General features: G+C 47.2%; 1 protein-coding gene and 1 long non-coding RNA gene across 4 annotated transcripts in view; one reads left to right on the top strand and one right to left on the bottom strand.

The window, feature by feature from the left end:
- Nucleotides 1-19,758, bottom strand: part of LOC116285228 (uncharacterized) — a 112,212-nt gene extending 92,454 nt beyond the window's left edge. For 2 of the 3 annotated variants that reach the window (XR_012063500.1, XR_012063499.1), the window contains exons 1-3: nt 19,620-19,758; nt 17,631-17,774; nt 1,709-1,786 (exon numbers count right to left, since the gene is read on the bottom strand). This is a non-coding gene — a long non-coding RNA (uncharacterized lncRNA). Of the gene's footprint in view, nt 1-1,708; nt 1,787-2,148; nt 3,447-17,630; nt 17,775-19,619 lie in introns of those variants that run through there. The other variant, XR_012063501.1, reaches the window with a different exon arrangement.
- GARIN4 (golgi associated RAB2 interactor family member 4) lies at nt 2,339-4,566 on the top strand. The gene is made up of 2 exons (XM_072948506.1): nt 2,339-2,413; nt 2,624-4,566. The coding sequence occupies exon 2, from the start codon at nt 2,688-2,690 to the stop codon at nt 4,446-4,448; it is 1,761 nt and encodes a 586-aa protein (XP_072804607.1). The 5' UTR covers nt 2,339-2,413; nt 2,624-2,687; the 3' UTR covers nt 4,449-4,566.
- Nucleotides 19,759-26,109: the final 6,351 nt, after the last annotated feature.

Here is a 26,109-nt window from a genome sequence, read left to right on the forward strand (position 1 = left end):
CCTTCTGGTCATGCCACCAATCAGCTGCTGCGAAACTCAAGACATTTTAAGCTGCATGGACAACAATGAATTCAAGAGGAAGGAAGGGGTGGTGGCTGTGGCAAGAAAGACTGACCTGAGAAATGCACTGTAAATCATTAGTGGAACTGTAAATTCTTTTAACGAACACATTGAAAATAGTTTTGTGTAACCAAGTTTATGTTTTGCTACTATAATTTTTTTAAAAGGATGAATATGTATTTACCATCAAGTTACTTTGTTCATCTAGTTTCACACTTGACAGCGAGGGAAGGTGGGGTTCTGAGAGAATTAACTTGGCTGGGACCTCTGCCAGAGTCAGACACCTGGTTTGACAAGGTCTTTTCCTTGGGCTGCCACTTGCTGGGGTGGTGACATCACACTGGGAGAGCATGGAGAGCCCACCCTCCCTCCTCTCTCCTGCCTTCATCTTGACCCCTTGCCTTTCCCTGGGATCTGACCTGACAGCTGTTTCAGAGTAAAGAGCTGTAAGGAGTTCTGGCCCAGATCAGGGGTCCTGGAATTGAAACTTGCACTTTCTGCCTGGAGTGAAAATGCTGACCATTTTCCATCTTTATCCTAATTTCTCCCCTGGGCTTTGAATAAACCCTGAAATACCAAGCTTTGCCTGTCTTCTGCATCCTACACTCTTTGGTCACATCCCCACAGTTTCTCTGTGGAGTAAAGTGTTTTCATGGATCTGCCTGAGGAAGAACCTTAGAGGAGGCCAGGTTTGCCCAATGAGGATCCTTCTGTGTTCTCATAGTGGCTCTAACCCCAAAAGCGTCTCTATTTGTCTTATCAAGAACTGCTCTGAGGAGCATGGAGGCTAAAAAGGCCAGCTGAGTCTAATGCTAATCATAGTAAATCAAACAAAGACAAATATGACATAGACACAACATTGTAAAATGACTAACTCAATAAAAAATGTTAAAAAAAGACAAATATAACATAAGTGATATCACTCATATGTAGAATCTAAAAAAAAATGAGACAAATGAATTTATTTACAAAACAGAAACAGACTCACAGACATAGAAAACTAACTTACAGTTACCAAAGGGGAAAGGGGTGGGGGAGGGATAAATTAGGAGTTTGGGATTAGCAGGTACAAACAGCCACATATAAAATAGATAAACAAGGTCGGACTGTATAGCACCGGGAAGTATATTCAACACCTTGTAATAACCTATAATGAAAAAGAATATGTATATATATGTATGACTGAATCCCTATGCTGTACACCAGAAACTAACATAACATTGTAAATCAAATATACTTTAAAAAGTGGCCAGGAGGGAGGAGAAGATGAGGGTCATAAAAGAGAATAATAGGCTTCCATATGCAGTCTGTTTGCACAAGTATAGGGGAGGGGAGAATCTGTGGTGATCACCTGGATAATTTAATCCCCAAATCAGCCCAGTTGCTGTCTTGGGTTCTCTTCATAACATATGCACACATGCAGAATTAATTATGCAGCTTCTAACGATGCACTAAGTAGGTCTCCTTAAAGGTACTTTAATCAGTGCAGTCTGCAAACATTTGGGTGGCTGAAGCTTTCCTTCGGGGCAAAGCACTACAGTGGTTCAGAACAAAGGCTTTAGAATCAACTACATCTACATTCAAATACTGCCTTCACTACCGTTGGTTCTGTGAACTTAGGTAAGTGATAAAACTTCAATTTCTTTACCTGTAAACTGGAAAATGTAGCAACAGCACCAAACTCAATGGGTTCTTATGATCACATGTCCAGAATATAGCATGGTGCCTATGAGAAGCAAGTTTTAAAATTTTCATTTTGTAACTCCCTTTTTATTTCCTTTATGATTTTATTTTTTTATTGAAATAAAGTCAATCTACACTGTTGTGTTAATTTGGAGAAGCAATTTTAATGTTATTTTTAAAAATCATCACCGTCAACGCTCACTGAGATTTTATAAAAGGAGAGACTAAGGCCCAATACTGCCAATTCTAGGTTATTTGAAAAAATTAAACCATGAGCTCATATAGTTCAAATCTATCCCATTATCTTATTTTCCTATAGATTTTGTCTAGTTGCTGAATTTGGAGGAGAAAAAAAGCAACCACACAAAATTTTCCCATTTGGAGAAATTTTTACTTGGTACCCACCTGAGTCCCTGGCAGGGTGGGCCTGTCCTCTGTAGGGTCAATGGGGTGTTTGGGGGAAGATGGTGGCCCTGCCCAGAGAGGGTGGCTGGAGGATACGAACAAAGGGGTATGTGACAGTGACAGGTCACAAAGGCAGCAGAGGATAAATATGCCTGCGCAGAGGGTTTAGGCTGAGAGGGTTTAGGCTGAGAGGGTGGTTGCTTCTCTCACTAGGACTGCAGTTCACAGCCTCTCGGGAAGATAAAAAATCAGAAGCAGAAGTGAGGTGAGGCAGAGGGGAGCCTATCATACCCCTCTATACATGAAGAGGTTCAGCCTGGGGGCCAGGCATCCTACAGCATCCCCACCTGGATCATCTGTGCCCCCACCCCTGCCTGAAGGTGGGGGGCCCGAGGGTAGGGGTGGGCTTGGGAGACCTGTTGTGGAGCCACCTGTGACATGCAGGAGCTCCACTGCTCCCTCTTCTGCCAACAAGGCCAAGGAAGAGAAGACCCAGGGACCTGTCTTGCCAGCACTGCTTGCCGTGACCAAAGACAGCCATGAGCAGGGAGTTTCTGTTACCATATTACACGGCCCAGAGCGGCTCAGGAGTGGGCATGTTCAACACTGCTATGGGGAAACTGCAGCGGCAACTGCACAAGGGAGAATACGACATATTCAAGTACGCACCGATATTTGAGAGCGACTTTATCCAGATCACCAAAAGGGGAGAAGTGATCGATGTGCACAACCATGTCTGCATGGTGACCGTGGGCATTGCATCCACCAGCCCCATCCTCCCGCTCCCAGATGTCATGCTGCTGGCCCGACCGGCCGCCGGCTGTGAAAAGCATGCTGGGCGGGGCCAGGCCACCAAGGGGAAAGGCCGCAAGGCTGCCAAGACCTTAGAACTCACCAGGCTCCTTCCCTTGAAGTTCATGAGGATCTCCATTCACAACCGCGAGAAACAACAGTTGCGCCTTAAGTTCGCTACGGGCCGCTCCTGCTACCTGCAGATGTGTCCCCCTCTGGATGGGCAGGAAGACCTCTTTGCCTATTGGGAAAAGCTGATTTACCTCCTGCGGCCACCAGTGGACAGTAACAGCAGCACCTGTGCCATTCCAGCGGGAGACATGATCTGCATGCCGGTGTTTGAGGAGGAGGACAGGAGGAGCCCAGCAGCGTCGGATTTCCAAGGAAAAGGGGATCAAGACCAGGTGAGCATCAGGAGCCTCCACGTGGGTTCCGAGGTGGCCACGGCCACCTCAGCAGCTTTTGCTGGAGGGGAGGGGATCCAACTGGACTCCCTTAAACTCACTACCATTTCCTATGCAACCACCACAAACACAAAACCTACAGAGCTTGGCAAAGAGTCAGCAGCGAGATCAATGACAGAGGTGGCAGCGGCAAGCACTGCAGCAGGCACTTTGAGAATGGCAGGGTCCACATCTCCTGCCCCAGAACAGCTGGGCATGGCCACAGCAGCCACAGCCACCAAGAGTCCAGGAGGAAGTAAAACCAAGATAGCCACTGCGGGCACTGACAACATATCCCTGAGGAGCATGAGATGGGGCGTGGCAGGTGCCGTGAACAATTCGGGGTATAATTCTAGCACATCCACCAGCCTCTCCCCTGAGGCCAGCATGACTGTGACAGGAGCAAAACCCAGCAAGACCATCAGAGGAACAGCCCACGACGAAGACCAGGGGCCCCTCATCTCCACCTTGCCACAGGAAGGCCAAGTGAGCGAACAGGATGGGAGGCCACAGCAAGTGTCCCAGGCCCGCAAGGGAAGAAGGGAGAGAAGGGAGCGATGGGAAAAGGAGAGAGCTCTCAGGAGCTTCCAGCACCGCAGGTCAGGGGAAAGCCGCCATAGGGCATCGGGGGACAAGGTAATCCGAAAAGCAGCCGGCCAGTCCTCAGCCCGCCATAGAGCCTCAAGAGACAACAAAAAGGAGAAAGGCCGTGGCGGCCCGGAGGACAGCAAGTGGGGTACAGCGCACAAGGGCATCAGCCACGCTCCCATTGCCAAGGAGTCCAGGACCTCACACAAATCAGGTAGGAGCTTATCCACAGGGAGTTCAGGTTCTGCCACCAAGAGACTCAGCAGGATCAGCTCTTTCTTGAGGAGCGTCAGAGCCAATCTTACTACAAAGGCAGTGAGTCCACCACAAGATGAAGATGAGGACATCCTGGCTAAGGCAGTGGGAAGGACCAGCATGGAAGTGATCGTGGAGACAGCAGAGAGTGGCCAGGAGCTGGAGATCATCGATGCTGTGGAGGCTGAGACCACGGAGACAGTGACCTTTGAAGCCCATTAATAGGACCCAGAGCTGGAAGCTGCAAAGGGGACCAGGGCTCAGGGAAGTATCCCTAGAAAGCCTAATCCAGCTTCCTTACTGCAGTTTAAATAAAGAACCATACAACCAGAGAAAGGCATGTAGCGTTCTGTCTGAATCTCTAGGTCCTGAAGCCCAGTAGTGACCTCACAGTGGATTCTGTGATGTCAGCCACGCTGCGGCCTGAGACCCCAGTGTCCAGGCAGGGGCAGCCCCACCTCACACACATGCTCAGTGGCACCAACAGGAATGCTGCATTTTGCCTCCCCAGAGCCACCGCTGAAAGTCAGACTCCAGCCTGGGAAGGTCTATGGTCACCATCTCCCTAACCTTTTTATAAATATTTATTCCCCCTGAAGGTCTGTAAACAAAGCAAGGACAGGCCTCCTATCCCCTCAGGCTAAATGGGGCAGCAGCATTTGCTGGCAATCAGAACAGTGAACACTCTCATCTAGACTTAGCCATTTCCTTCCTAGATACCTGGAGAAACACATATGTTCTAAGAAACAACTGTGAGAATGTTTATAGTAAAAATAATAGCAAAACACTGGAAACAGCCCAAATTTCCATCAACAGAATTAATACAGCAGGATATGAAGAGAGTGGGATATTCAATAGTGAAAAATGAATGAGCTACACACATTAGCATAGATCAACTTCTCATGATTTTAAAAAACATTAAAGAATGGAATGTAATTCCACTTACAGAACTGTTCAGAAATAAGATCATATAATATATCACATACAGTATGTTTCATAAAGCTGTAGACAAAAATGAGGGAACTGTAAACAAAATTCGGGACAGTTTTTCTCTAGGGTGGAAAGGCTAAATCAAGAACCACTGACACAAGGCTGTCAGTGCTGCTGGGAGTTGTTCTCTCAAGCAAAGTAGTAGGCACACAGATGTATTTTTGACATTTTACTATCTCTGAAATCAGGATGGTCCTACAATTACCGTGGCAGTTGTGATAAAATTATTGCCAATGCTTTTCCCTTATGTTTTCACTTTCATGTATGCACAAAAGTGATATGTCAGAAAGGCTTGCTCTCTTTAAATTACATTTCCTAAAGGTAAATTACAAGAACATGTGTTTGGTTATTAGAAATAGAAGGAATGATATTCCTATTTTTACAGAGGAGAACACTGAAGCTCAGAGAAGGTAACCTGCTCCAGTCACACAATGGGATCTTCAAAGAACCATGATCCACCAGCCCATTTCCTTATGCAAAGCCCTGTCTGAAGCATGGGAAGGAGGTATAGCAAACAAACCTGAGACAGGACCAGCACAAGAAACTGAAACCCAGCATTCTTAACACTATTTTCCCAAACTCTACAGAGATGAACATCAATTTTACTAGATTGAGGGGAAGGAAACGTAGGAGCTGGGGAGACACCGTGATTCAGTTTTCAGACTACAGTGAGCTCACTGCCCTTAGCTGACCTTATTTCAAGAGCATCCAGACCACCTCCGAGCTGTGTCTGGCTCCCAGGCTTCTACCCCAGCCTCTGGTGTGACCCAAGCTGCAGCCACAAACAGGCTCCCGCCTGGAATTCCACTCTCAAGTAGGGCTGCCTCTGTCTGCAGCCCAGTCCTCCCCTCAGCTGCTAATTAAACTTTGGTTGTTTCATCACACCAAATCTTCAGGAACTTTCTCTTTCTGGGGGTTCCAAAACAAAATCCTTAAACCTTCACATGAGGGAGATTATTTGTTGGGTAACAGCATCCTTGCTGCTTGGACCTTCAGTCTGTGACTTCTACAGACAGCATCACGGAGGGCGGGGAAGGTCTCTTCTGTTGGTGGAGGGAATGGTGGGCACTGGGCACAGACGAGAAAGGGGAATAGCCCAAGACCTACACATATCTACTGTTTTCTCTGGCCAAACAAGGTTCCTGACCCCAGGATGAGTCAAGTTATTCTTAAGAAAGAAGGGACATACCATGCCAAAGATTAGATACCAATTGGCCCTGTGAGAAAAACAACCTCAGAATCATTAACCTGGAGCTTCAGAGAAGCCTGCAGGCTGCAGGGAATCATAATTAATGGTTTACTCTTCACCAGCTTTTCCCTGGACTCACGGTGGAGAAATTATAAAAAGATCACACCACATTCCTTGGATCTTATGATTTTCACACAGGCAAATGCTGATTAACGCTGGTCTGGAGGAAGAAAATGTAATAAAAACACATGCATAGCTCTTAGCCCTTTATAAAGTTATTTAATATACGTGCCCCCTTCCAATTCTCACATCTCTCCATTCTGCAGATCAGCAAATGGAAGTTCTGAGTTTTCAAGAACTTGCTCAAGGTGAGAGGCAATGGTGCAGAGAGGAAGCTACCTCAGGGCAACAACTTCTAAGTGACACCTACTCTGTGCTACCCGGGTCCTGCACAGAGGTATAGAGACAGTGGAGAGGAAAGGACAGTCGTGAGTAATTATCACAAATTTGAGTGACAGATGCAATGAGAGACACATGGTCAGGGACAGGATCCATTCACAGGAGGGGTTCCAGGGCGTGGGAAGGAGTTGTCGGTTAGGGAGGACATCACTGAGGAGTTGGCAGTTTTAAGTATGAACAGGGCTCTGCCAGGTAGAGGGAATATGAGGAGCCAGGGTAAAGGTAGGGGAGGGGTGGGCGAAGGGCAGGAAGAGTATCAGGCCACGGAAAAGAGCGTGTGCAAAGTACAAAGGCTCTAAATATCATGGTGTGTTGAGCAATTACAAGTATTTCAGTACTGCTGGTTGGTGAGCAAGAGAGGACAGACATGAGGCTGGAGAATCAGGCAGTTGGATCTCGGGGGACCTGGAGTACTGCATGAATGTCTGGGACTTGGGAGCCACTGAAGGCTAGCCCCTGATGGGAGTAAGATCTCTCTGGCTCCAGGGTGAAGAGTTGACTGTCAGGGGGCTGTCGGAGACAGGGGATCCTCCAGGAAGCCACTGCATTAATACTGGCCAGATATGGGGAGGCCCAAACCTGGGTGGCACTGGAGAGACAGATTGGGGCAGAGTTAGGGGAGATGTTGAAAAGATGAAGAGATAGAGCAGGACAATTTTCCAGCCCACATCCTGAAAGACAGGGAGCTCATGGTGTAGGCGTGGTACTCATCTAAAGAAGTGGAACTGACAAAACTGGAGGTGACTTTCCCCTACGGTGACTATCGGTCAGTAGAGGGGGTGGCCAGAAGAGAGGCTCATGGGAAAGCAAGGAGTAATGTGTTAAGATACAAAACAACAGCTTGTAGATGTACTACAGGGTAGGCTAAGGGTAAAACACCAGGATAAGGCAGCCAAGGTGGGTTGTGGGTCTTCAGCACTTGGAGATCTTGGAGAGGAGAGACCCCATGAGCAGCTCCTTGTTCATCTGGGCATGACATGTTTGAACAGAGCCCTCCACCCCATAGAGCCCCTTGTGGCCACATGCTGGTACTGCAGGTTGGCGCTTGAAAGAGGGGAGCCAGGACTGAGGCTGAGTCACCATGACACTTCTTTCCCTTTGTCACAGCACAATTAACCTCATGCCAGAGGTGTGAGCTGTGGGAGGCAAGAGGGTCTGGGTAATGGGGATGTGTCTCATCCTGGTTGCAGGGCTCCAGGCCCCTGGTAGTGGAGTGGCAGAGTGTGAAATGGCTGAAAGGTCCCATGGGAGGCTGGAGATTCCAACTCAAGGGGACAATGAATGACTACCAAAAATATGGGTGGGGTAGAGTTAGTTAGAGTCCCTCTGCAGCCTGGAAGTCATTTGAGAAATAACTGTCGAGCACCTACCATGGGCAAGATAGGGAATGAGGGACCATGAGGATGTTCACACACACACACACACACACACACACACACACACACGCCAGCACGCGCGCACACTAGTAACACAGATCGCAGTGTGGTGTGATAAACAACACAGGTTTGAACTGCCTGGGTCCATTTATACGCAGAGTTTTTTTTAAATACACACAATCCAAGGCTGGTTGAATCCACAGACAAGGAACCACAGATTCAGAAGGCTGACTGTAAAATTTACACTTTGATTTTCAACTGGGCAGAGGATGAACGCTCCTAACCCCAACGTTGTTCAAGGGTCAACTTATAACATTCATACAGAAAAGTGTGTAACTGTAGGCACACCACTCAATGACATGTCACAAAATGAGCAACCCCATGTAACTAGCACCTGGTGAAGAATCAGAACATCACCACAACCCTGAAAGTACCCCTGTTTCAGTCACTAACAGGGAACCACTACCCTAGCTTCTAACTCCAGAGATAAACTTTGTTTGCCTTTCAACTTTACATAAGTTGAATCACATAGTATGTTCTCTTTGACACTGGTTTCTTTCCCTTAATATCATATTTATGAGATTTGCCCATGACTTTTTCCAGGCAATCGCTCATTCATTTTCACTGCTATACAGTATCCCATTGTGTGAATACACTACAATTTACTCATTCTGCTGTTGATTTGAGTTATTGCTAGTCTTGGGCTATTAAAAATAGTGCCACAATGAACATTTATACACAGACTTTTTGGTAAAAACATACATGAATTTTGTTGGGCATATACTTAGGAATGGGATTGAACATATGCATTCAGCTTTAGATAATACTGCCAAGTTTTTTTCCCAAATGGCTGTGGAAATAATAATAATTCCAACCAGGAAGATAATAATTCCTACCAGGAATGTATGAAAGTCCTTGTTCCACATCCTTGCCAACATTTGATGTTGCTTATCTCTTTCATTTTAGTCATTCTAGGGGAATATAGTGACTTTTATCCCTTTTTCATGACAAAATATACTTAAAAATATATAATATGGTGATCTATAGAAAATGGTAATCTTATTGTAATGTCCTTAATAGGCAAAATTAAAAGTTGGTTTCCAAATTAATTTTGAAATTTCACACATCTCTGAAATCTTAAGAATCTTGTTTATACATTTTTAAGGGTTTTTCATTGCAAGGGAGCTTATTTTTTTAACATCTCCTACTATCCTGCTCCAGTACCTTCTGCTTTATAACAAACTACCCCGAAACTTCATGACTTAAAACAACAGACATTTTCTGTTTGCAGCAACATGGAAGGACCTAATGATTGTCATTCTAAGTGAAGTAAGCCAGAAAGAGAAAGAAAAATATTATATGATATCACTCATATGTGGAATCTTTAAAAAAAAAAAGAACACTATGGATTCATCCACAAAACAGAAACAGGCTCACAGACTTATTAAACAATCTTATGGTTACCTGGGAAAGGGGGTGGGAAGGGATAAATTCGAGAGTTTGAGGTTTGCAAATGTTAGCCACTATATACAAAAATAGATTAAAAAGAAAAAGTTTTTTATGTATAGCACAGGGAACTATATTCTTGTAATAACCTTTAATGAAAAAAATATAAAAACAAATATATGTATGTATATGCACAACTGGGACACTGTGGGACCAGAAAGTGACATATTGTAACTGACTGCATTTCCTTAAAAAAAATGTTAAAAAAAAAAAAAAACAAGCATTTTCTAATATCTCAGAGATTCTTCCACACGAGGCCTATGGGCAAGGCTCACTGGGGCAAATCTTCTGCCCCTCGTGGTATCAGGTGATGTCAGTAGCCTGGCCTGGAGAGTCAAAAGTGGCTTCATTCACAAGTCTGGTACTTGAGAGAAACAGCTAGAAGGTAGGCTCAGCTGGGACTGTCACTGGGAATGCCTACATATGGCATCTCCAGCATGACGGTCTCAGGTGGTCAGATGGCATCCCTCAGAGCAAGTGCCCAAGATAACCAAGTGGAAGCTGCTTCTGACTGAGCCTCAGAAGTCATCCCGCACAACTGCTCCACACTCCAGGGTTACAAGGGAGTCATAAGCCCAGGCCAGATTTAACAGAAGAGGAATTAGATGCTATCTCTTGTCAGGGAAATGGCAAGGTCACATTGTAAAAGAACATGGAGGGTGGCAGTATTATCGTGGCCGCCTTTGGAAAATATAGTTTGCCACTGTCCAACCCACCCCACCCCACCCCTAACAAAGTAAACCTGGCCAGGATGCACCTGAGGAGCCCTGAGGGAACTGTGGTGGCCACCTCACCTCCTACTCTTGTGCGCTCCCTTCTTCCTCATTTGCACTTTACTTTTTTACTCCCCTCTCTTCCTCCCCCCTTTCAGTTAACTAAACTCACCAGGACTCCCACTGGACCTTTCTTAACCCTTTCCTCCTCATCTCTCCCCACATGCCTTCAAGCTCTTTGACATCTGGGTGCTAGATTACTGGAACACCTAGAACCATAGCATGTCAGGCCCAGAATGATCTTGACTAATTCCAAATGCACTTTACAGATGAGGAAGTTGAGGCCTAGAGAGGAAAGGGACTTTCCCAAGGTCCAACTTCAAGTAACTAGTGGAGTTCTGGCTAGCACAGCACAAAACATAGCCTACAACGGGTCTCAAAGAATGTCAACACTTGCTTTTCATTTCTGATTTTCTGAAACTAAAGCCATTTGTTTCCATTTCACATTCATTTTCTCACCATCACAATGTCCTTTTGGCCTCTTGGTTAAGGAACGAAATCAATGCTGGCAAGCTTCTGTGCCCAGAGAGGGCTATCCCAGCCCTGGGCCAGCCCAGCCTTCAGAGATGGATAGAGGGGAGTGGGGTTGTGGATGCAGCAAGTTGGGATCCATGCAACCAGCCCCCCTCCAACAACCTCCTTGTACCCCAGACACAAGTAGAGCCTTTCTAATCCTGAAGTCTAAGAATTCCCTGAATTCAAGTATCAACTAGCAGCCAGTTTTGGAATTTTCTGGGCATTCATGGATGGTCTATTTAACTTAGGCTGATGATAACTGAAGTCAAGGCTGAGGATAATTCGGAGCCGACACAAGACAGGAAGACACAACTTTTAAGGCCAGGCCTAAAAGACAGCTCTGTTACGTTAAAGTCTATTTCCTCTGTTAACTCCAAGCAAGAGGAGTCTGGATCCCAGAGTAGCCCAGGCTGGACCACTAGACATCCCAAAGCTCAGCAACTGAATCTTGAGGAAAGAGCAAGAGCTGGAGAGAAAGCAGGGGAACTAGCACTTTGGCACATTGCTCTGGGATCTGAATAACAATGATGTGGAGAACAGCCTGCTAAGAAGTATCTCAGAATTTTTTGTAATCCACCATCCGAGTGCTTTTGGCTACAGATAGCAGCTCTGCAAGTCAGTGACAAACTGAGAGTGGGACATAGGTGTGCTGTCAGGGAAGTCACCTTAGGCCAACACAACAGTGAGAATCCCCAAGGCTGTCTGTGTACCCAGGACAGGGGGAGAATTGTCATCTGTGCAGGATTCTGTCGGGAGGAAGGGATTGAAATAATTATTTTAATTGGTATAGCCTGCAAGTTCCTTTAGGAGAATGGCCATGTCTTATTGCTTCTGGGTCCCCAGGTGCAGTATAGAGCTTGGCATATATTATGGGCTCCATAAATGTTTGTTAGAAAGACCTACAGTCACCAGTCCATCAGTCATTCTCCTGTATCCAGACATGACTGTGACCTTCCATAGTCCCCTCCTCCCCTCCTTCCAGCAGCCCTCTGCCAGCTCTAACTCACAGGGGACCCAGGACATGGAGAGACATCACTAATGAAGTTTAGGCCCTTCTTGCCTGCTATGCCAGACCCTCCCCAAGGACCCTCTAGTGGGAGTGAAACAAAACATGGAGGGTCCCATGCCTTTCTTTTTACCGGGGTCCCTTTCTCCAGCCATGTCTCCTTCCTGCCAAACAAATAAAGGAGCACTTTCTTTTCCTTCATACTCCCCTCCTGGAGAGAGAGAAAAAAAAGAAACATCATCAGCCAACAGAGTCGTTTCCCAGCCTGTCATTGGCCAGAGCCCATGCCTGGCCCTCATCTACACAGTCTGTTTCTGTGGCTGCATCAATTTGAGTTGAAATTGCACAAGCAACTGCCACACTGGGCACAGAGCCTAAACTGGGAGCCCACCCCATGCTTCTCTCCAAGTTCTGTAATCTTTTCATTGCATCTTATTTGGAACTGTTGCATATAATGATGGTAATATCAATTGAGTCCTTCCTCTTAGGCAGTCACTGTTCTAAGAACTCTGTAGGAATTATTGTGTTTTGTTCCTTCTCCACAACTCTATGAAGTAGGCAATATTATCCCCATTTTACAGATGAAGAAATTGAGACACAGACGAGCTCAAATAATTTACACAAGGCCCCCAGTGGTGGAGCCAGGATTCAATCCCAAGAGGTCTGACATCCCTGACCCCACCATGGGGTGACTCCATGAAGTGCATAGCCTTAGACGGTGTCAGACCCTACCCTGTGGAGAGTGGCCAGCCTGCAGCCAGCAGTCAATAAACTCCATGGCTTAGAACTATGGATGGTATTAAGAACAGTGGGTACCACATTGAATACCACCCTCCCCCCAAGCTGTGTGGCCACTGGGGAAATGAGTGGTATTTGTGGGCAGAGTGGCCTGTTCCTTTTTCTGGAAAAACAACGTAAGTCTTGTCCTGCTGTCATCTGTCTCACCTGGAACCACCTTAAAATCTGTCATCTGCACTTTCAGGCTATGACACCTCAGAGAATCCCCGGACAGACCCAAGGGATGACTTTCCAGGCCCCAGCAAGAAACCCCAGTCCAACACCTGCCTGGTGAGAGAGGATGGAAATGGCCCCTGGGGAACCCGCCTGGCCACACACTATCTGGGACCACTAACTTGCTAGATCACAAATGTCCACTCTCCATTCTAACTAGCCACGCTGTGCTTGCCACCAACTTGCTTCTACTTAATACGCCCACTCTTGCTCCTTCTCCCCTCTCCCCTTTTTCCCTTCCCCCATGGGCTGTCGCCATCTCCAGTGAGAGGCTCTGTCTCACTGGGACCTTCCACATCTGCTCCCACCCCTGCCCCTAGCTTTGCTCCCTTCTGACCTTTACTCAGATCTGAGGGTCCCTCCTCACTCAGCTCCTGTTCCACTGACCTACCCCCAGCACCCACCATGTGACTCAAATTCCCTCTCATAGGCTCCAACACATTAGAGGAGGAAGCTTCAAGGTCCAGAAAACAGAGGGAAAACACTGATACAGCTCTCTGGGCCCAAGGCGAGGCTCTGTAAGCCAAGGGGATGACAGGATCTCCTGCTTACAAGTCAGGGCTACCACCCTCTCTGAGGATGAGGCAGCCTTCCTCTGCCACTTCCTTGGGCCACAGAAGCCAGAGCCCATTTGCATTCATTCCTGGGGTTGCTTTGACTCTGAGTGGCATGCTAATTTATGCAAACTGAATGCAAATAAATAAAGAAAACTATGTGACCCTAGATTTACTGGAAGTCAGAGAGAGGCCTCCTTGACGGGAAGACTTAGGGAAACTTTGGAATCTACTTCCCAAGAGAAATTTAAAAATAGGGTGGCCTCCAGTTGGGGTTGGGGAGGGATATGGCTGGAAGTCATTCAGAGGAAGGAGCACAGACTGGGCGCCAAGTCGTTACTAAGTGACCCAGCAAGAAGTCTGAGGAAGAGAAAGCACCCGGCTGCCAAGCCTTCCCTGCTTCTCCTCTCTTGGCTCTGAGCTCCGGTCCAGCCCCACACCCTGCCAAAACCACCCCACAGGGTACAAGCCGGAGGGCACTGCATTTCTGCAACAATGCGTTTTATTTATGTCTTCGTCCCCATGACAACACTCTGCTATTCTCCTCTCTTCTTGCATCTCCTGGATTGACTCTCTTCTACTTGTCCTCATTAGGTATGGCTGGTCAAGTGAACAGAATGTTCTGGAACCTGGCCAGGGGGGTTAAGCAGTCTGGATGTCCCTATCAAGAAGGCCTCAGAGGATAGCTGTCGAGTAGGTCAACTCAGGCATAAAGCCTTAGGCGTCTCATTTGCAGGAGGAAGGAGAGGAGGACCACTCCAAGAAAGGACGGGAGAGAAGAAGGTGGCTCCAGAAGCAATAACTTATTCTGTTGCCTCTAGGATGTGCCGAGTAACTCCAAGAGGGAGAAACATCTTTTCTTAAAGATTTCACCAGAAGGAAAGATTTTTTCCAAAATCTTTCCAACAGTCTGCTAAGTGTCATCAGAACTTTCTAGTTTACATTAACATAAATGCTTTGTGCTGCCAGGGAAGTCATTTTCTTCCCATTCTTCCCTCCAGGTAACTAGGGAACAGTTGCTTCTGGTTGTTAAGGTAATACTCCAGCAAACCCTTAACACGTGCCATGAAAAGACCTTAAGACAAACTCCCCCAAGATTCGGAGTCCACCTCACTGCTTCCTTGAAAGATGACCTACACTGAACCCTCCACCTCAGGGGACAGGGAGAGCTGTGGTCTCATCTGTGTCCCCCTAACTAGGTAGAAGGTTTGCTGAATGCCAGCTTTCAACAAGTCAGTATTTGGGGTTACTCAGAAGAAAGGAAATGTGCTCTTCCACATATTTAAAAGGGAAGGACGCACTGTGTATCTAGCATATCATGTATATTACATCTTTTAAGTCTTACAACCATCCCACTAGATGTGTATAATTCCCATTGTACAGATGAGGAAACTAAGGCTAAGAGTTAAAGTCATTTGCCCGAGGTCACACAGCTGATGCATGGTTGTAACAGAACCTTCTACTGCTCATTACTATCCATTTTCTCCTTTTTTTCTTAGGGATGTGTTAAACTTTATTTCCTGACCCTCTTGCTATCAGGCTGACCACATCACTGGTCAGTGAAATAGGGACAGAAGTGATTTTGTCACTTCTGGTCCTAATTCATGAAAGCCTTGGTCCATCATCTTTCTTCCCATCACTATCTGGAAGACCCAGGGCAGTAGGAAGCCATGAAGATGGGAGAAGGAGCTGGCTCCCTGAATGACTATATGGAGCAGAGCATCCTTCACCCTGCCCTCTGCTACCTGCATTGGACTATAACTTGGATGAAGTAAACCTTCACTGTGTTAATCCACTGAGAGTTTAGTTTGTCCTAACCAACAGCATGGTGACGGCAAGATGTGAAGCACAGTTCATCAGACTCTAAAGACTCACCGCTCTCATTAAGTTGTACTGCCACAAATACAGCAGAAATAGAAAAGTCCAACTATAAAATATTATCTAATCCCACAGTTCACCTCTCCCCCACCGTGCCTCTCCAAGAACTAGATTCCTAAAGACTTTAAAGGAAATTGGGTAAACAAAAACATAAAATCAAGCAAGCAATTGACAAATATTTGTTGACTGCGTTCTACCTGCCAGGCATAGACAAACTACTTTAGCTGTCACCTTGAGGTCATGAACTCTGCCCTTTGCTCTTCCAGATGGGAGGGGGACAGAGGATAGTGTGGGAGGCAAGCATAAGCCTGTTCTTTTTAGCAGTGAGATTCTTACCCTCATTCTCCCCTTGGGTTAAGAAGCTGCCTGGGGAGTGTCTGATTTTATATTTGAGATGAGGAATAGACTTTCAATCTGAAAAATATTTAAAATACACTATTTTACTCATTTCACATTTTACAGATGGACAAATTGAAACTCAGAAAGGCTTAGTAATAGCCATGGGCCATGGTGGCAGAAGTTAAATTTGAACTCAGCTTTGTCTGTTTCCAAAGTCCTTCCTCACTGCACTATGCCAGTGTCTCTTAAACTGCTCTGCTCTTCAGAATCACCAGGGGAATAGTTAAAATCCAGATTCCCAGGCTTGGTGCCTGACTTCCAAATCACTGTCCTAGGACAGGCCTCAGCAATCTGTCTTCACACACACCCAAGGCATGAGCCTAGACCAGCCACATTTGGGATCCACTACTCGGTGCCTCGCAGTGGGAAAGACTAAGAGGGTACGTGGAGTGGGGACACGGAGGGAGGGAAGGTGAGGAGCACAGAGGGGGGCCTTCTACCGACTAGTCCAGGGCGAGCCCTGTTCACAGTTGAGATCCTGGCCCTGAGACCAGGAGGACAATTAATGAAATCAAGACACCGCCTTTCTACTCAACTGTTTTCCTTACATCTCTATTGCAGAAAGAGGGTACCACTCTTGTGGAATTCTGCTGCACAGTCATCTTCAGACCTATTTTTAAACTTGCCAGATACAAAGAAAGAAAAGTCTGTCGAGGTTCAGAACGTGCTAGTCATTTTCGTGATTCAGTAAAACTGCTTGGATTTAGTGCTCATTGCTTCCAAGTTTGCGTGCTCTGAGAGGCAGCTGGGATGAAACTGGCTGCCACACTATCTTGGAAGGGGATTCATGAAGAATGGAGCCAAAACCCACCAGAGGGTACAGTTTAGCCATGAGGAACTGAATGGTTACTTGAGGAAACATTTTAGCATATTTGTATATTTAAACTGGCACCATGGGAGCTCTGCTGGGAAACAGGAAAAACTGTGACCATTTATTGAGAGCTTGGTTTGTACAGGTTCACAATCCCTTATCCATAAGATGACCCTATAATTTATCATCCAAACTGGGCAATTGTGAAAGTTGGGAGAGTCTAAATAATTTCACCAGGACAAGTATAAACCGGAATGTCTCAAGCAAACTGGGATGTATAAACCCTTTATCCAAAACACTGAGGCCAAATAAATGGGTTTCAAATTCAGACATTTTTTTCAGGTCTTATAGGTAATACTGTACATTTGTATATGTGTGTGTGAGACTAGGTAGGGGAACACCCTACGGGAATCTAGGGCAGCACCTCATAATCAAACATATTTCTGCAGCAAATTTATGAATATTCACAAGTGGGATAAATAGGAACTTTAGGTCAAATTTGCCATCTAATGACTTAAGAAAAATACTTGTTTTCAGAAAAATTTAGAACATTCTTTTTTTTTTAATTGAAGTATAGTTGATTTACAATGGAAAATTCTTTCTCAAATTGTGGAAAGGGCTTGTAGACCTGTACCAAGAGCTTAAGTGCTTTTCATAGTGTGGCAGAGATGCTAGCTGTCCCACTGTAAATGCCCTCCCCTTCTTTGGTGGTAGATAAGTGGGCTCATGGCTCTCTGTAATAAAGAGTATGTTTCCCAGCCTTCCTTGCAGCTAGGAATGGTTTTGCGACTGACATCTGGCCAATGAGACATGTAAGTGGAAAGTTGTGATTAAGACCGATGTTTAACCCACATGCACAGGTACAGACGTACATGTTAACAGCAGGCGTTCATTTTGATTAACTGAAATCCATGTTGTAAATATTTTGAAAATTACCTGTGGTGTGAAACTCCTAGGAAGTCTCCTTCAAGAGATGGATGTGCTCTTCTCCTTCCCTCCCTCCTCCTGGCTAGAGTGTGGACACGATAATTGGACCTCAAGCATCCACAGCACTTTGGACCAGGAAGCTGAGGCCACACCCTGGAAAGGATGAACCAGAAAGTTGGAAGGATCTTGGGTCTGGATGACCCCCTGGATGGCCTATCTCCAGACTTTTTATGTGAGAGAATAAAACCTTTCTGATTTGTCACAATTTATTTATATTTTCTGCCACTCACAAATGAACCTATATTCTAGTAGTTGCTCTTGACAATGCCTTGTAACAAAATCCTTGAAATCTCAGATGGCGATCCCATTTATTTCCCATCCAAAGGCCTGCATGTTGGCTGGGGTGGCTCTGCTTCAGACTGTGGGTTGTGTTCATGCCTGCCCCATGCTTCTCTGAATTCTGGGACTCATGGACACCTAGGACATGCTCTGTTTGTTGGGGTGAAGCTCAACCACAAAAGCGAGCACATTTAAAAGCTTCTGCTAGTGTTATACTCACATTCCCCTGGCCAAAACAAGTCACAGGACAGCCCAACATCAAGGGAGGGGGCAAGAGGATAAAGTGAACACCTGCAGGTGATCACACACAGAACTGATACACGTGTGACTCAGTCCTACTGCCGCACATGCACCAGGGGCTTCCAGGAATCACCCTCAGCATCGAAGTGAGCCAGCCGCTCACCTGACCACTGCCTGAATTTCCAAGTATGCTGCCCTCCCTAGCCCCCACCCACAGAGGGCACTACCAAGTGCATGGCAATAGGACCAGACTCCCTTCTGATTAGTGTCCCATCTCTGTGGTCTCCTCAAGACCACACACCAGGTTGTACCAGCATACCTGACATTCCTTCCCAAAGGGGTGAGGGAAAGGTTAAGATGTGGGCTTTCCTACTTCACATTTCTGTGTTCCAGGGGCCTCCTTCCAAACCTCCTTTGAGAGTTTCTACCCTGTGTTGTGTGCAGCCCCAACCCCATATCCAGGGAAAGCAAGGGCACTTCTGGAAATGTTCTCAGAAGAGAAAGGAAGTATGTCTCCTACAGTTCTCCATCAAACCTCTCCTCAGGCCTCACTGTCCAACCCCAGGACCCACCCCCACCAAACATTCACTGTTAGAGGAGAGATTTAAGTAAGCTAGCCTGAGGCACACCCAAAATCCTGAAAGAAAATACCAAAAGAATTTGTGGGGGTGGCAGATGGATGTTGGTGATGTTGCCCACTCAGCCAGTAGGGAGCTGGGTCTGAGGGAAGAACAGAAGAACAGACTGCCAGATTTTGCCACTAACCGACTGTGGGACCTCTGGCAATCCCTCTTCCTCCAAGTGACCTACGTTCCCAGCCCACGCCTGGTGATGTCTGGCCTCCAGGATCCTCTTACTCCTTCAGTCCCCTCTCCCTGGGATACCACTGTCTCTTAACCTCCCTTCTCTCACCTCACCTTCCCCGGCTAAGGCCTCCTCATCCTTTATGATTCAGTTCCTCCCCTGGAGGTCCTGGTAAGAGACTTTGTGATGGTCCCTAGGAGGCTATTTAGTGGGCCTGATAAGCTGGGGAAGGGGGTGGGAGTAGGGGATGTTTTAAAGAAGATGATTGAAATTGCACAGTGACTGAATTTGAATATTCTAGTCAGCAGTTTGATTAATAAGAGAATATTTCTTTTTAGATGATGTGACAACCACCATTGCTGAGTTTCTCTGCCGATGTTCAGTGTGCCCGGAGAGGAAAGATATTAAATATTTGAAATGTCTAAACTGTAGCGGATGTAGGAAAGGACGTCTGACATGTGCTAAGATGATGACCCCCACCCCCGTGGGCCCCCAAGAATGGGGGACCTCGTCTGTCACTAAGCGTCTGTGACTAAGCATGAATCCTACCCTGAAGCCTTCAGCAAATTGGTCACTTGGCACCAAAAAGAAAAAGAAAAAGTTTCAGGCCATTACCTCAGCAGACCCTGTGGTTTCGTCCTCTTCATAGGCAGGAGAAGCCGGCCGAGGATTCTCGAGGCTCACCGGCCGGGCACCAGGACCCAAGTACACTTCAGCATGACGCAGGAAGTCGGCCCTGACCCTGACTGGAGGCCACGCGTTTCCCGCGCAAACGGGTTTGTGCTGTGTGCGCATGCGCGAGCCTGCATGTCCGCATGCGCGTCACTGGCTGTGCGCGCTCTTGCCCCATCCGTTCCTCCATCCCAGACGGCAGTCCCTGAAATCTGGGGTGATGAAACGGATGCTGTGTGAACTTGTATTCAACTCATTTTAACTGGAGGTTCTGCAGATGATCAGAAGTTTTTCCTCAATTCAGTGGACCTTGCATAAATGCAAAACCGCCTGCTTCTATCTGCCGAACCAATTCAATTCATCCCCAAGTCACTGGAGATGCAACCTGGGCCCGTCAGGAGCCTCTGCTGCTACCAACGCCTTCCCTGGGGAGGGGGGCAGGGTCCAGCAGAAAAGACGCAAGGGAAAAGCAGCTGCAGTTATGGCCCTGAGATCAAACTCCTCCCCAGTCTAGCTTCCTCAGAGCCGATGTTCCTTGTAATGTTTGTTGTTTGTTGTTAACCATATTTTTCTCATTCCTTGAAAGTGAACAGTTAACCACACTGCAAAGTTGGCTGACATAAACAGATGTTAGTGTTGCAGTTAAATTAAACTTACTCAACAGTTAATAAGACTTGCAAAATGGTATGAAGTATAGTCATTACTTTGCTTCCGGGTAATTAATCATGGTGAAAATAAATAAGCCCAACCACTGCTCCTCAAGGACTGCATCTCTGAAGCCACAGGCTTAATAGAGGCTTTTCTAATTCCTGGATATTAGCTGGGCTGTCTGGCTTTGTGTTGGCTGTGCAGCCTCCAAATCCTCTTTCCTATTGGAAGAGAATCTCCCATTGTATAAGGTCTTGGTAGGTGGCTACTTTGGAGACTGAACAGGCCAGGGACTCCTCTCTGCACCCAGGTGCCCAGGTCTCAGACCTGAATCCTATCCTAATTCCATGATACTTCTCCCAAGACTTCAATGTTGAACAAGGGATACATCTCACAGAGGCACTAGAGTTCTTTCACAGTGATGAATACCAGGCAGTTTTGTCTAAAAAGCATTTATTGTGCTTCCTGCTTCTTTCCTGCCTATTTCCTCCAGATGCACTCCATACCTTACTCCCAGTAAATTCTCTTTTTGGTTACAACAACCAGACACCGTTTCTTGTTTTGCCTCCTGAAAGCGATCCCCCTGGCTGTGGCAGGCACAATCAGTAATCCACCCAACTGCCACTCCAACCCTTTCTTGCCAACAGAACCCCAAGTTTTCATTTGTTCATACATCCTCCAGGCCCAAGTGGATGGCTCATGATTGGTCACTCCCATTCCTTTGTCCAGTAATTGGTTTAAGTTTAGACCTGTGACACAGTTCTGGCCAAAGAGACCCAATAGGAAGTTGTTAGGAGCTTCTGGGAAAGATTTTCCTCACTGATTACACCCTTACCCCCTTTCTTCCTGATTTGAGAAGCTGCTACATGAGAAAGGAAGATTGGAGCTGCTACAGTCTTCTTGCCACCATGAGGGAAGACAGTGGCAGCCATGAAGAGGGCAAGGAGAGAAGGTGGAAGAGCCTGAGTCCTTGATGATCTCTCTGAGACACCACACCAATCCCAGAATCACCTCACTCTGATCTGTGGGTTTGCTGAGATGAATCAGCTCTGATCATTCAGTTCTTTATTCTGAGTGTTTTGTTACTTGCAGCTGTAATATCCCAATACACTGATTCATTGAATTTCCCTGTTTTCCCAAATGATTAATCACGTGTTACAAGTAGAAGAGAACCTGGGAAATCAACTAGCTTTGAGTCACTTTGTAATAGAAGAGCATGAGGCAGATGCAGAGACGGAACCAGAAGGAGAAACTGGGCCCCCTGAGTCTTACCCCACCACAGATTTCCAACACCCTGAGGAGACTGAGGGCCTAGGACAGGGCACAGGTACAGAACCAGGGGACAGAGTTTGGATCCTGGCATATGAGAGTCGTGGGCAAAGGGGCAAAAAAGAAGGGCAGAGTGGACCGAGCTCAGGCAGGTTTGCAGCCAGAGACACCTGAAACATCAGAGCCTGAGGAATGGCAAGATGTGTGCCCAGCTCTTTCTGTCAGGGTTCATACACACATATCCACACACATAAACATACACACATACATACGCATGCACATACGTGTGTCTTCACCCTGGACTCTACTTCCCAGCTCCCAGAGCCCCAGGATCTCTTGTTTCCTCACTGGCCTAGCAGCAAGGTCCTCTTCCTCATACAGGTGAGTACTCTTTGTGGTTCCTGGTTGGTTTCATGCACTGTACTTTGCTCTGCTTCCCAGTTTTCCTTGCTGCTCTGCTTGGAGCATTAACTCTTGCATTCTGCAAAGCTGTAAAAGAGTGAGCCAAACCTAGCAGGAATGCCAGTCATGGATAGCAGCTAGCAGACAGAGATTCCAGTGTGCTGTGATTTCTTCAGAAGTTTCAGAAAGTCCCTCCCACCCCAACCACCACCCAAAATCATACTTGGAAATCGGAGCTGAAGTTCCACCATTAGAGATACAATGTAAATATTCCTGGAAGACAAAGTGCCCTGTAGTACTCAAAGTGGATGAGTTTTTAGCATCCTTTCAAGAGGGGAGACATGGGAAGAAATATGAGTAGAATGATGGTTAGTTTTATGTGTCAGCTTGGTTCACGCATGGGATGCCCAGATATCTTGTCAAACATTATTCTGGGTATTTCTATTGAGGGTGTTTTGGCATGAGTTTAACAATTCAATTGATGGACTCTGAGCAAATCAGATTGCCCTTCATGAACAAAATACCAACCTCCCCCAAGTAAGAGAATTCTCATGCAGTTACAGAGACTAGCAACTCCAAAATCTGCAGGGTGAGCTGGCAGGCTGAAGACCCAGGAGCTCTAATACTGCAGTTCCAGTCTGAAGGCCAGCTACTGTAGAATCAGGAAGAGCTGATGCTGCAGATGAAGTCCAAAGGCAGTGGCCTCCTAGGGAGTCATTGGAGGTTCCACAGAAAGAGAGTGACATAATCCAAAAGCTAAATCTGGTGTCTACGTGGAGAGGGATTAAATGGGGACACCGATGTCAGGGAGCCCAGGGAAAACCTAACGAAGGGTTGAACGTGGGCACGTGGAGATGGTAGAAAGGTCATGAGAAAAGAACAGAATAGAAGCCAGGTGACCAGGTCCCCAAGGACATGTAGGAGGAATGCAGATTCCGTTAAAGGGAACTAGAAAGTGAGGCCAAGGAGCTGGTTTGTGGGGAAGAAATACTGAGTATAAGGTACTTGCTGGTCATCAAAGTAGAGACATTATCACAATTTTTATTGACTGACGAGTACTGAGAACATACTCCCTTCTGGGTACCATGTTAACACTCATCTCATTTAATCCTCACAGCATCTCACTGGGTAGATATTATTATTATCCCCCTTTTACAGATGAGGTAACTGAGGCTCTGAGAGGGTAAGTACTTCACAAGTTCCCACAGCTAGTAAGAACCCAGAATAAATGAACAAATAAGTGAGGGAACATGAAACTAAAGGTGCCAAGAGCAGAGACTGCTGGATGGAAGAGCCTCCAGTCTCCCTGGCTGGCACAGCAGTGAGTCACATGACTCTCCATACCTCCAAACCAAAGCTCTGAAGACCATGAACCAGCCATTAGCTCTGAGTCAAGCCCAGCTGGCACGGAGCAGACTTCCATCAGCCTGCTGCAGAGCTCACACACTGGGTGCCCATCCCTTGGACCCCAGCCTCACCTCCCGTACCCAATGCCCCCAGCCAGATCTAGTCTCAGACCTTCGGCCATTGCCCTGTTTGAGCCAGGGTGTTGGGTGGAAGCTCCTAGCAGGCAGGGACTTTGGCTCACTCACCACCTTTGTACCCTCAGGAATAGACTCACTGTAGGCAGTGGATAAATGTCAAAAGCAGGGAAATGGGGTTATTACCACTCATTAGGTGCCAGCATCTTGAACACACAGATGTCATTCAGGCCGCACTGCAGTTCTGGGAGGCAGGGCCTCCTCAGCCCTTTGCAGATGAGGAAACAAACCCAGGCAAAGAATCTGAGACTTACTTTGAGAACATGGACAACTCTTTTGGTAGCAGAGACCCAGGGTTGGGTTCAAACCATGTCTTGGTGCTCTCCACCAACCATAAAAACTCAGATGCATCTGGGGCCTAGAGGAGGGAACCCTGGCATCATAGAGACAGAGCAGTTGGTGCCCCTCCCCTCTCGCCATCCAGGCTGAGCCCAGGAGGGCAGCAGCTCCTTCTGAGCCTCACTGCTAAGGTGGCTGGCTACTGAGGTGTTGCTAAAGCTGGGTCCCTGTGGCCTCTCAGACGCCCAGGATGGGGAAGTGAGGGCCCCTTCAGAGACCTGCAGGGCCTAGGTAGGGTCTCACTGTCAAGGACGGGCCTCCTAGTTCTACCCCAAGCCCTGAAAATCTCCTCCTTTTGCTGGAAGCCTTGGCACCCAGAGTAGACAGCCAGAGGTCAGGACACAAGCCCCACTCTGGAAGGACCAAGTGTCCGGTGGGTGAGAAGAGAGACAGAGCCAATGAGTCTGTCAAGGGAAGACAATTCAGCATTTGACCCCACAGCAAGGTAAGAGAGCTGGTTAAGAGAGTGTGGTCATGACGGGAATTCCAGCAGGACAGAAGCCACCAGGAGGCAGGGCCCGAGGTAGGTTCACAGGGGCCTGACCAGCCTCAGCCACAGCAAACATGCTCAGGTGTCTGAGAGGCAGCTTGAGAGGGCCCCAACCCATCAGCTGACCCCAACCAAGTCTGTGCTGTGCCTTCCAGAGCTCTGTGCCCTGAGCAATCCCTCAGCCTCTCTGAGAGCCCCTTCCTCCTGATCTCCACACACATCAAGACTATGATAAGCATCAAATGAGATAGGGCCTGTGAGCAAAGCACTGCCCAAAGGAGCATATGGGAAAAATGGAGAGAAGACACTCAATTAACATTTGTTAAATGGAACTGTTCTTACCACTAGCTAGATGTTGGGTTTGCAGCTTTTGCTTGATTGGATTTGGGTTCATATTGCCCCCATATCTCCTTTAGATTTGGACCTCTGTGGTTGAGGAGTGGCAATGAACATTAACTGCAGGTCTACTGTATGCTAGCTTAGTCCTTCTTAAAGTTTGGTCCCCAGCCAGATTGTAACATCTCCTGAAAGGCAAATTAGAAATGCAAGTTCTTGAGCCTCCCACCAGGCATACTGATTCAGAAACTCCAGGTGGGGCCCAGCAACTAGTATTTTAGTAAGTTCCCTGGTGGTGCTAATGCAGGCTAAATCCAGAGTGTGAAGTGTTTTACGTGAATACTTCATTTAATTCCCCAAAAGCCTAAGAAAGTGGGAATTAACATCTCTGATTTACAGATGAGAAACAGGGGTTTGGAGAAGATAGTGACTTGCCCTACGTCATCCCCTAGCAAGTGAACTCTGAGCCTGTGGGACCCCCTGCAGTATTGCCCTTTCCCTGACTACTGCAATGCCTCCCAGAAGTCAGATGTTTCTGTTCCCAGAGGGCTTCCTTCAGGCAGATGTGGGAGGCAAGAGTAGCTGGTGAAGATGAGCACTCCCTTGGGCTGGTGAATACAATAGCCAGCTGTTTTCAAGTGCTTTGCAAGACCAACTGGATTGTTATCGTTTATGAAAATAGGCAAATATTTAGCCCTAGAGCTGTCCCACTATTAAGCTGGCACTAAGAAGGCATCACTAGCAGTGTGCGATGCACCCAGAACACCAGCCATCTGCCAAGCATGAGCAGCATTGAGACCTGTTGTGGTGACTGAGGTTGATGACACCAGCAATGCCGCACTGAGCTCCTACTGCTTGAAAGCATTGTTCTGGAGGCTATGCAATTTACCCTTCACCTGATATTATCATGCTCTTTTAACAGATAAGAAAACTGAGGCCCAAAGAGGCTCACGGACAAAAGCTCACAAGCAAGGGGGCAGAGCTCTGCCCAGCTCTAAGGATCATTCTGTCCAATATGCTACTCTCTGAGAAGCCAGTTCTCAGAGCCAGGCAAATCTGCTGTGGAGTCGGCCCCCAGGCCCACTTTCCCTCTCGGCTCCCTGCCAAGAAGACAGCCACCTGGATCACACCGGCGGAGGTGGGGAGAATGCGGGATACCTGAGCAAGAACCCCAGAGGACCAGTCAGTGGCCACACGATGGCGCTGTGGTTCAGGAGACTCGGGGTCCTGACTGACACTGTTCCTGAAGATGGAGGACCAGGACCCAGGACCCACGGGGGACGGGACCCACCTGGACACAGATGCCCCGCGAAGGACTCGACCCCAAGGGGGCGGAAAGAGGTTGCTAAGGACGCTATCCCACCCCCGCGCCGCCGGATTCCCTCTCCCCTCCCTCCTCTTTCCAGGC

The sequence above is a fragment of the Vicugna pacos genome, chromosome 23 (genome assembly GCF_048564905.1).
Source record: "Vicugna pacos chromosome 23, VicPac4, whole genome shotgun sequence".
Lineage (NCBI taxonomy): Eukaryota > Metazoa > Chordata > Mammalia > Artiodactyla > Camelidae > Vicugna > Vicugna pacos.